At 43.9% G+C, this 12,184-nt stretch overlaps 1 protein-coding gene across 1 annotated transcript in view; it reads right to left on the bottom strand.

Annotated features, from left to right (window-relative positions):
- LOC121635704 overlaps positions 1-12,184 on the bottom strand; it is a 39,701-nt gene that overhangs the window by 881 nt on the left and 26,636 nt on the right. Inside the window, exons 18-19 of the mRNA XM_041979007.1 lie at positions 2,150-2,172; positions 1,987-2,020 (exon numbers count right to left, since the gene is read on the bottom strand). Of these exons, the coding sequence (XP_041834941.1) occupies positions 1,987-2,020; positions 2,150-2,172 (57 nt within the window). The remainder of the gene's footprint in view (positions 1-1,986; positions 2,021-2,149; positions 2,173-12,184) is intronic.

The raw sequence follows: 12,184 nt of genomic DNA on the forward strand, positions 1-12,184 counted from the left end.
TCTACTACACATTTATATGGATCGACATCAGTATTCAGCCATGATCCACCCCATTATAACCAGTGTCTAGTACAGCTCATATGACCAGTACTCATTCTAATCAACGTTGCCCTTTTTTTCAGACCATTTCTAAGAAAATGGTCTTTTCTTTCATGAATTTCTCCAAAGTGAGATAAGGTTTAGGGGAATCATTTTCTCCAACATGTTGACAAATGAATTAAACAAAAAGCATGAATATAAAATAATAACATAAACTTGAGCCTGGAAGCGTTATATTTTTTCACGATGAGGCCGAGTCCCCAAAGCGTTCAAAAGTTGGCATACACACTGTAATCCTGCAACAAATTTAATAAAAAAAAAACTGGTTAGTTTAAAGTTTAACATTTTCAGAATGAAAACATACATCAACTGAAGCAATTACTGACTCATTAAATGGTCAGAAAATGTCATGAGATTTTGGTTTTCAGGTATTTGATTCAGAAATTGGAACTCTATATCATCAGAAATGAAGGACAGGAACCTCTAGACCAGGGGGTCTTTTACAGTTTAAACTGGTCCAGGGCCCTTTCAGATATTAACATTGTATTGGTTTAATTGATCTCACTTTTGTTTTAATTTGTATTAAATAACTAAACCAAACCCACTTGCAGTTTAATGGCTAAAACCTTGTAAAATATGACATGATAAAAAATTAAAGGAAATCTAACAAACATTACCATGAGACCATCAGAAAGACATTTATGTCATGTGTATGTGAATCTGCACATACAAGACGCCCGATAGTCTGATAATTCATGGATCAGGCTCCTACATTTGAAAGCTCAAGTCTGGCTTATAAACATAAAATCCACTAAATATTTTATTTTACTACATCAATAAAAAAGGAGGGACTTGAAAATACTGATGGGAATTTCATCAATAAAATAATGCAGTATAAAATACTTTAAAAATGAAAGGTTCAAAAGAACAAAACTGACTAAATTTAGTTTATTTAGATAAATAAATCATCTAATTAAAACTTTTGTATTTAAAATTTTATATCTTAAACTTTTCATAGAATTTTTCTAAGAGCTGCCAGAGAAGACAGATGTTTCTGCATCTGTAGCTCGTTTTCTTTCTTTTTTGTGTTTGTTGAAAGTTCCAGTGGCACATAACATGGTAGTGACACCGTGTGGAGACGTACAGTAAGTATCTTTAGAATATGTTCAGCTTTGCTTTTGCATTCCTGTTAATAGTCTAAATAATACTTGACGAGGGAAGTATGGATTGATGCTGTATCTACTCTGGCTTGGGGAGTCTTTAGGTAGAACCAGGGGTGGGGGCGGATGAGAATGCAATGGGTGTTTAATGAACTACATCATATTAAACTGTTTCTACATCTTAAATGTACTAAATAAAATGTGGGGTGCGGCTTTTCTACGAATGTTGGATGTTTAGTTGCTTGATGCTGCTTTCTTATTGAAGTGCTGGATAGAGTTAGCTAAACTTGCTACAAACGTCTCGGCTCTGCCTTGTTACCTCCGTATTTAATGGATTGTTCTTATGCAATATCTTTTAGTGGGCATTGGGACCATTTTTTATTTAAATACTTCTTTATAACTTTTGCCACAGGCTAGCAGCTAGCTCAGTGTCTGTTTCTGTTAACTGGAGTTTGTTGAAGACCTGACACATTACCGCCACCAAGTGGTGGGAAGCTGTACTGCAACTCAGCTTCTCATTGATAATATCTTGTGTCTTCTACTGATAAGTTCCACAGTTTGCGGTCCTTAAGGCTCTTACTGAAAGTTTTTTGTGGCCCTCTAGGTGGAGCTCGAGGCCCATGCATGGGCCACGGCCCCATGTTTAAGTACCACTGTTCTAAATAATGTTAAACTGTTTAAACACTGAATCTGCCTGGTCACAAATATTTGTAAGTACCTTTAATTTTTACTTGCAATCACCTGAGTGACTAAATTTGGAATTATTACTGAGCATGGAGCTACTGACCTCAGGTGTGGCTGGTTCAGCTCTCCTCGGTTTGCTGTATTAAACACAATGTTAAAGAAAGCAGATGATTAATAAACTAAACAACAAACAGCATGTAATAATAAGTGACAGCTTTGTTACTTTTCTGGAGAAGGAAAGCTCTCTTTGGAGACACGAGGCTCACAGATTACAGTGTTGGTGTTGTTTCTAGGAGCAGAAAGAAATGACATGAGGTTTGTTGTCTCAGCTTCCGGTTTTAGTAAATGAGAGACACTTACAAATAGCTGACAGTAAGGTCAGCTCTGTTGTCTTGGTGTCTGAAATAATAAGAATTTTATTTGTTACTTGCTATTTTCCATCAATGTTTGGTGTAGAGTTGTATGAGAGGAGTTTGAAAATAGCACCTTGAAAGTCTTCCCTAAAAACAAGAAAAGCAGGGTTAAATATTTCACTTCTTACACAGAAACTTTAAGAATGATTCAAACTAAATTCAGCAGCAATGAAAAACATCTACCTTAACTTTTGCCACCAATCTCGACCATCATTGGATCTATTTAAAAGAACAGAGTTGGAAGTATGAAGGATTTTGAGTGAGGACTTAAACCAAATGTTTGATTTGGACTTTCTTACCTTGAAATCCGGTTCCAGATTGACCTCCTGTGTGGCAGAAACATTATTTGTTAGCATATGAAGCTATATTAGCTAAATATGATTTTGTACCAACAATAAATTATTTCTATGTTACAGCACTTGCAGTAATCTTTTGTTTACCTCAAAATGTTGTTATTAAAACTCTGACAATGCTGAACAGCCAGCTGAAATTTGTCTGCAGAACACAGTATTGTAGTAGGATGTTGAAGTCGGGCCATGGCAGTTAGTCTCACTGATGTAATGTTTTTCTTTTTCCTCACACTGCTGTAATAAGGCAGCCGGTGGCTCCACACGCTGCAAAAGGTGCCCTTGTTTTTCCACTGAGCACCAGCCCCTAAATTGTCTGTGTACACCACTGCTTCTCATTGCATCAGTTGGGATTAAATAACTTGTTGCAGCTGAAAGATGAATGCCCATGCAGGAATTATCCAACAGGAGGCTCTGACCTGTTTAAAAGCTTATGTGTTTTTTTTTTTTTTTTTTTGGCCAGACAGTGTATAATCTCACACAATAAATTTGAGAAGTTTTAGTCAGGTTTTAGGACCAATCACAGCACTGAGACGGCACTGGTCAAGGTTGTGAGTGATCTTAGGCTCAATACTGACATGAAAAAACTCTCTGTCTTAGTGTTGCTTGACCTCAGCGCAGCCTTTGACACAGTTGACCACACTATTCTTTTAAACAGACTCCACGACATGGTTGGCCTCACTGGTACTGTTTTTAACTGGTTTAAATCCTATCTAACAGATAGAGAGTTCTTTGGTAGCATGAAGGAATCCTCGTCCAAGAGCTATAGACTAACCTGTGGTGTACCCCAAGGCTCAGTTTTAGGCCCCACCCTTTTTAATCTTTACATACTTCCTCTTGGTGATGTCATCAGGAGACACGGCATAAATTTCCACAGCTATGCTGATGACACACAGTTATATGTTGCCGTGACTCCTGATGAGCACGGGCCCATTGATGCCTTGTTAGATTGTATTTTAGATATCAGAGGGTGGATGGCAGAAAACTTCTTGCAGCTCAACCAGGACAAAACAGAAGTTTTAATGATTGGACCTGAAGCTGAGAGAGAGAAACTGGAGGCCAAGCTGAAAACAGTAGCACTCAACCATTTTAATCAAGTAAAAAACGTGGGAGTGATTTTAGATGCAGATCTCAGTTTTGAGCCGCATATTAAAAACATAACTAAGACTGCTTTTTATCATCTAAAGAACATCTCCCGCATCAGGCCGTTTCTCTCTCGAGCCAGTGCAGAGACACCGATTCATGCTTTTGTCACATCAAGATTAGATTACTGCAATGCTTTTCTTTCTGGTCTTCCAAAGAAGTACCTGAACCAGCTGCAGCTTGTACAGAACACAACTGCACATCTGTTGACAAAGACCAGAAAGAGGGCCCACATTACACCAATTTTAAAGTCTCTACACTGGCTCCCCGTCAGCTTCAGAATTGATTTTAAGATTCTTTTATTGGTTTTTAAGTCTCTTAATGGTCTTAGCCCACCTTATTTATCTGATTTGCTTTATCTTATGAGCCCACTAGACCCCTCAGGTCCTCTGGTACTGGCCTTTTAACTGTTCCCAGAGTAAAAACAAAAACCCACGGCGAGTCCTCCTTTTATTTCTACGGCCCTCGTATGTGGAACAGCCTGCCTGAGGACGTGAGGGGAGCACCTAGTGTGGATATTTTTAAAAACAGACTCAAGACCCACCTTTTTAGTTTAGCATTTTAATCATTACTTTTATTATTACTATTGTATTTATTCATTTCTTTATTCTTAACACACAGGCTGTAATCAGCTTCTATTTATTTATCATTTATGTATTTGTTTTATCATTCTGATTCTCTTTATTTCACGGGTTCGCTTATTTTATGGGTCTTAGCAATATTACTTTTATACCCAGGGTTGGTTTTTAGCTTGTTTTAGATTTGGTTTTACAGTGTTTTATCTTAGTGTTTCCCCACACCACAAGACCCCAGAATTTATGACAGCGTTTCCTTGGTCCTTTTAACTTGCTTTTACCTTCTGTGTTGTTTGTGTGTTTGATGGGAAGGGGCGGGGGGTGGGCTTGCTGCTCTTGGGTTGGGGTTCTGGGGGATTTTACTCTCTGTAAAGCACCTTGAGTTGCTATTTTTATGTATGAAAGGTGCTATATAAATAAAATTTGATTTGATATAAAGAATTTACCTCTTCCTGTGGATGTATACTCCAAATGCTGCAGCTAAGACGATGAAGATGATGATTGAAAAGACAACTGGAGCAGAGCTCCTAAACTGGAACATCACCGTTCCTGATGGGCAGAAAATTTCATAAACATAGTGAGAAAAACACCCAGTTATGTAAAATACTTGCATAACAAGCACAGGAAAGATAAATTGTACACTAACCCTTCACAGTTAGCGTGGCCGTGCTGGCTTGTTGTTTCTCTCTGCAGAAGATGGCAGTACAGGTGAGGCTTTGGGCTCCGTCTCCTCCAGCAACCACAAAAGTGATGGTGGACGTTCTCTGCCAGACGCCTCGTGACAGTAAAGTGTCCGAGACCTTACTGGTGATATTAGGGACACTCCATGAAAACTCTGGAGGATGTGATGGACACGCGTGACTGACAGAACATGAGACAGTTACAGATGAACCAGCATCCACTTCAGCTGGAACCGAGGACATCTCTGGTTTATCTGGGGAAGCTGAGGAAGTAAAAGAGTAATAACAGAGTTAAGATGCAAATAAACAAAATGAATGGAACAATTCAATCATGTAAATAAAGATTAATTCTGGACCTTTCATGACAATAAAAACACAACTATTGGTGAATCTGTATCGATCATCTCCTCTCTCTGCACCGAAACAGAAAGGCCCATTGTCAAAGGGTTTGATGTCATCAATCTCTAGTGAACAGTTTCTTTCCATCAGATCTCCCAACAATCTGGTTCTGTCCTTAAAATGATCCATAACGCTGCTCCGACCGTTGTGGAAGACAATGTAATGAAAAATGTAAGTATATGTACTCGTTTTAAAGACATGTGGTGTCCGTGCATCCCTGTTTTTAAGAAACATTGGGAACCTTGTGGGAAAAGAAAATGTAACCTGAAAGTGGCTCCTTTAGCCCCCAGACAGGCTGTTTTCTCTTTGTGCTGCTGGATTGAGACATTTATGAAAGTGGCCTCATGAGTTAATTCTATTTTTGCTAGAAAGATATCCACATCTTATCAGTTTAACTTCATGTGTGACGTATAAAAACATTTTTTACATGCAGAATTTCAGAGTTCGAGATCTCCCCACTGATGAACTGTGCAGTGCAATTTAGAAGTTTTCCATCATCATTCAGGGAACCGATGAATGTTAGATTAGACTCCATCGTGTATGTATTCATGGAGGTTGTTTTGCTGTTTAATGAACTCTGCATGTCTCCGTAGTTCCACACAATGGTTGGCGTATTTCTCTTGCATTTGTAGGAAACAGAACAAATGACAGACTGTGCTATGCCCTCTGTTGTTTCACCTGGTGGTTTAACCATTTTGATGTCTTCGTAAGGACCTGAGCACAGATGCGATATTGAGATTAAAGCCAAAGAGCAATTCAACTATATAACACAGCATCTTGTGATGTTCTTACATTCAAGTGTGAGATCAGTAAAGGCCGTCTGACCACCAGGGTGGCTGACGGTACACTTCACACTCTTGTCTTCTTCCGTTATGTTCCAGGTCCGCTCTATTGTTCTTTCCCAAATCCCATCTGATACCAGAGTGTCCATGAGGTGGTCTGATCCATGGACACCGTTCAGAGACAGAGCTGGAGGATCAGAGATGCATGTATGCTGCACACTGCAGGACACTTTGCTCTGTTCTCCCACTCTGGGGATACCAGTGATGCTCAGCTGTGGTTTCTGTGCTTCGTCTGTGAAAACAAAGCAAAAAAAAAAAACTTTTGTCTGAAAGGAAACTTCACCAGCAAACTAAAAAAAACTGCCCCATGATATCTTTAATCTTTCCAAAAACAGAAGTTAAACAAACTGCAGTCATGAATGATGTCTCTACACTTTCTCCTAAAACAATAAGTTATTCTGTGACCACCGGTAACTAACACGAGGCAACAAGATCATTAACCTCCTGATACCCAAGCTTTAGTTTGACCTACATTAGAGATTTCTTCTAGTTATTTGGGGTTAAGTGGAACCAATAAATAGAATTTTATGATTTTATGATGTCTAATTGTATATTATGTAATAGAATTTTAAATCTGACACCACTAGATGACAGTGTAGGTGTTCAACAGGTTCCAGTTACACAAAATTGAGTATTAAGGTCCAGATGAACAAATATGTGATGTCATCATATGAGGACGCGGGTCTCAGGAGGTTAAGTTGGGGTCACGTGTTACTGATGCATCAACAACTTGCCCAACGTCTGCAGAGCCTGAAACTGCTGCCATGATAACACGTAGCTCCATCCATCCATCCATCCATCCATCCATTCTCTTCCGCTTATCCGGAGTCGGGTCGCGGGGGCAGCTGCCTAAGCAGGGAAACCCAGACTTCCCTCTCCCCGGCCACATTCACCAGCTCATCCGAAGGGATCCCTAGGCGTTCCCAGGCCAGCCGAGAGATGTAGTCTGTCCAGCGTGTCCTGGGTCTGCCCCGGGGCCTCCTTCCGGTGGGACGTGCCCGGAACACCTCACCAGGGAGGCGTCCAGGAGGCATCCTAACCAGATGCCCGAGCCACCTCATCTGGCTCCTCTCGATGTGGAGGAGAAGCGGCTCTACTCTGAGCCCCTCCCGGATCACCGAGCTTCTCACCCTATCTCTAAGGGAGAGCCCGGCCACCCTGCGGAGGAAACTCATTTCGGCCGCTTGTATTCGAGATCTCGTTCTTTCGGTCATTACCCACAGCTCATGACCATAGGTGAGGGTAGGAACGTAGATCGACCGGTAAATCGAGAGCTTTGCCTTTTGGCTCAGCTCTCTCTTCACCACGACAGACCGATGCAGAGTCCGCATCACTGCGGACGCCGCACCGATCCGCCTCTCGATCTCTCGCTCCATCCTTCCCTCACTCGTGAACAAGACCCCGAGATATGTAAACTCCTCCACTTGGGGCAGGACCCCATCGCAGACCCGGAGAGAGCACTCCACCCTTTTCCGGCTGAGGACCATGGTCTCGGATTTGGAGGTGCTGATTCTCATCCCAGCCGCTTCACACTCGGCTGCGAATCGCTCCAGTGCGAGCTGAAGATCACGTCCCGATGAAGCCAACAGAACCACGTCATCCGCAAAGAGCAGAGACCCAATCCTGAGGCCACCGAACCGGATCCCCTCGACACCTCAGCTGCGCCTAGAAATTCTGTCCATAAAAGTTATGAACAGAATCGGTGACAAAGGACAGCCTTGGCGGAGTCCAACCCGCACTGGAAACGATTCTGATTTACTGCCGGCAATGCGGACCAAGCTCTGACACCGGTCGTACAGGGACCGGACAGCTCTTACAAGCGAGTCCGGCACTCCATACTCCCGGAGTACCCCCCATAGGAGTCCCCGGGGAACACGGTCAAATGCCTTCTCCAAATCCACAAAACACATGTAGATTGGTTGGGCAAACTCCCATGCCCCCTCGAGGACCCCAAAGAGGGTGTAGAGCTGGTCCACTGTTCCACGACCGGGACGAAAACCACACTGCTCCTCCTCAATTCGAGGTTCGACTATCTGACGGACCCTCCTCTGCAGCACCCCTGAATAGACCTTACCGGGGAGGCTGAGGAGTGTGATCCCTCTGTAGTTGGAGCACACCCTCCGGTCCCCCTTTTTGAAGAGTGGGACCACCACCCCAGTCTGCCAGTCCAGGGGGACTGTCCCCGATGTCCACGCGATGCCGCAGAGGCGTGTCAACCAAGACAGCCCTACGGCATCCAGAGCCTTAAGGAACTCTGGGCGGACCTCATCCACCCCCGGGGCCTTGCCACCAAGGAGATTTTTAACCACCTCAGCGACCTCAGCCCCAGAGATAGGCGAGCCAGCACCAGCTACCCCAGACTCTGCTTCCTCATCAGAAGACGTGTTGGTGGGATTGAGGAGGTCTTCGAAGTATTCCCTCCACCGCCTCACAACGTCTCGAGTCGAGGTCAGCAGCCCCCCATCCCCACTGTACACAGTGTTGACGGAGCACTGCTTTCCCCTCCCGAGCCGCCGGATGGTGGACCAGAATCTCCTCGAAGCCGTCCAGAAGTCATTCTCCATGGCCTCTCCAAACTCCTCCCACACCCGAGCTTTTTGCCTTAGTGACCGCCGAAGCCGCGCTCCGCTTAGCCCGCCGATACCCATCAGCTGCCTCTGGAGTCCCACAGGCCAAAAAGGCCCGATAGGACTCCTTCTTCAGCTTGACGGCATCCCTTACTGCCGGTGTCCACCAACGAGTTCGGGGGTTACCGCCACGACAGGCACCGACGACCTTACGGCCACAGCTGCGGCTGGCCGCCTCGACAATAGAGGCACGGAACACAGCCCATTCAGACTCAATATCCCCCGCCTCACCCGGGACTTGGTTGAAGCTCTGCCGGAGATGGGAGTTGAAACTCCTTCTGACAGGGGACTCTGCCAGACGTTCCCAGCAGACCCTCACAACACGCTTGGGCCTGCCAGGCCTGACCGGCATCCTCCCCCACCATCTGAGCCAACTCACCACCAGGTGGTGATCAGTTGACAGCTCCGCCCCTCTCTTCACCCGAGTGTCCAGAACATGCGGCCGCAAGTCCGACGACACGACTACAAAGTCGATCATCGAACTGCGGCCTAGAGTGTCCTGGTGCCAAGTGCACATGTGGACACTCTTATGTCTGAACAAGGTGTTCGTTATGGACAATCCATGACGAGCACAGAAGTCCAACAACAAAACACCACTCGGATTCAGATCAGGGGGGCCGTTCCTCCCAATCACGCCCCTCCAGGTCTTGCTGTCATTGCCCACGTGAGCATTGAAGTCCCCCAGCAGAACGAGGGAGTCCCCGAAAGGAGTGCTCTCCAACACCCCCCCCAAGGACTCCAAAAAGGGTGGGTACTCTGAACTGCTATTTGGTGCATAGGCACAAACAACAGTCAGGACCCGTCCCCCCACCCGAAGGCGGAGGGAGGCTACCCTTTCGTCCACCGGGGTAAACCCCAACGTACAGGCGCCAAGTTGGGGGGCAATGAGCAGGCCTACACCTGCTCGGCGCCTCTCACCGGGAGCAACTCCAGAATGGAAGAGGGTCCAGCCCCTCTCGAGGGCAGTTGTTCCAGAGCCCAAGCTATGCGTCGAGGTGAGTCCAACTATATCTAGCCGGAACCGCTCAACCTCGCGCACCAGCTCAGGCTCCTTACCCGCCAGAGAGGTGACATTCCACGTCCCTAGAGCTAGCTTTTGCAGCCGAGGATCAGACCGCCAGGGTCCCCGCCTCTGGCAGCCGCCCAGCTCACAATGCACCCGACCCCTATGGCCCCTCCCGTAGGTGGTGAGCCCACGAGAGGAGAGGCCCATGTCTCCCTTTCGGGCTGAGCCCGACCGGGCCCCATGGGCAAAGGCCCGGCCACCAGGCGCTCGCCTCCGTGCCCCACCTCCAGGCCTGGCTCCAGAGGGGGGCTCCGGTGACCCACGTCCGGGCAAGGGAAACCTTGGTCCTTGTTTTTTCATCATCATAAGGGTTTTGTGAGCCACACTTTGTCTGGTCCCTCCCCTAGACACCTGTTTGCCATGGGTGACCCTACCAGGGGCATACGCCCCCGACAACATAGCTGCTAGAATCGTCAGGACACACAAACTCCTCCACCACGATAAGGTGGTGGCTCATGGAGGAGTAACACGTAGCTGCTCTGTAAAAAAGTTTTATTGTTAAACACTGTTTTTCTGGTTGTTACCAGGCCAACATTGTAAATTAGAATTTGCTCTTAATGTTTTGCTTGATAAAATAAAGGTTAAATACATTTGGAACGTGGTGCAGTCATGTAAATATTTAGCTTTAAATGACGGTTTAATGCTTACCTTCAACGATGAGCTGAGTGGTTATATCGTAAAACGAGTGTCCCTGGGAGTGGTAGTGATCAATGGGGTTTTTATCAATCCACGGGTAGAGGCGGTCCTCGTTGTGTGACGTCTTCAGATTATCTATCTTAAGACTACAGTTGTTATTTGCCACGACTCCGATCACACTGGTTATCCCACTGAACTCACTGACAACATTTCTTTTCTCTGGGTCAAATACAACTGGGTAACCAGAACTCTGGTAAAGGTACCAAATAATCTGGAGGCCAGGAGGAGGCGTGTCGATGTAGCTGAACGTACACGGGATGACGATGCATGACCCTCTCAGTCCTGTTATGCTTCTAGGAGTAGAGATGGACCAACCCAGAGAATGCATGTTTCCTGTAACCAAAGAGATGCATGAAGCAAAGATGCATCGAGATTTAATTTTTACTACATGAGGAAACTAAACAAAACTACTTCTTTATATCAGTTTACCATCTGAGCCCAGAGGGATGAAGGTGAGAAACAAAAACATTTTGTTTCACAGATGGGAATAAAGATAAAAGTCTTCCATGTAAAACTTTTGTGTAAGTATGTAAGTAATAATTATTATTTAAATAGAAAACTTTCTAAGGTCAAAAACATCAGCCTTTTCTTCCAGGGACTTTAAAGCAGTTTTATTTACCGTTCACTGACTTAGTCTCTCAAACTGCTTTATTGCTTTTATTGTTGTTGCATTCTTATTTACGGTACTGCACTACTGTTATGTCTTATTCTTTTGTGTTTCCATCCATAGTCTTTGTATGACTACAGATAGAAACCCAGCTAAATCTGGTATATTAATGGTAATGTTGTACGTTCATTAATATGCACAGTACCATTCAAATAAACTATTAAATAAATAAATACACAGTCATGTTGGTGCAACAACTCGGTTGTATTTAGTTCTGACTGAAAAACTGCAGGAAAAAGACTCTGCTGCTCTAGAATTGACATGAGGGATGAAGAGCTGAAGGTTTTCTGCTCTGATTTTACAGACTCCAGTACCACAACTTGTTTTCTTTTCTTCTGTTAGAGCTTATATTATAAACAATTGTTTGAACCCTTAAATGCCATATTTATCATACCATACAGTTCCTGAGACCTTTTGCATCACTTTATGGTCGAGGTCTGCAACCTTTGCAATCCAGGGAGCCGTTTTTTCCTCAGACCAGATGAGAAAGCAGCTGCAAATGTTACGAGACCTTTCAAGAAAAGACAACTTATATTTTTTATAAACAACTACTAAATTAAATTTAATTAAAATTTTGTTAAAATTTTATTTATTTTTGTAGGTTTTGAAATAAAGACAAACACTAAACTTTTGCAAAAAAAAAAAAAAAAAGATAGATGCATTTTCCTTTAAAAACAAAAGAAAGTTTCCAACTAAATAAAAAGAAAATTAGAATCCAATCTGGTATTTTACTGTCATGTTGTGGAAAGTCAATGCAGTTATTTCATTTAAAAAAAACTGTTAACAAATGCAGGTTTTATCATTTCTATTCTTACAAATATAAGTTGGTTTTTTATCATTTTAATC

This window comes from Melanotaenia boesemani, chromosome 24 (assembly GCF_017639745.1).
Source record: "Melanotaenia boesemani isolate fMelBoe1 chromosome 24, fMelBoe1.pri, whole genome shotgun sequence".
Lineage (NCBI taxonomy): Eukaryota > Metazoa > Chordata > Actinopteri > Atheriniformes > Melanotaeniidae > Melanotaenia > Melanotaenia boesemani.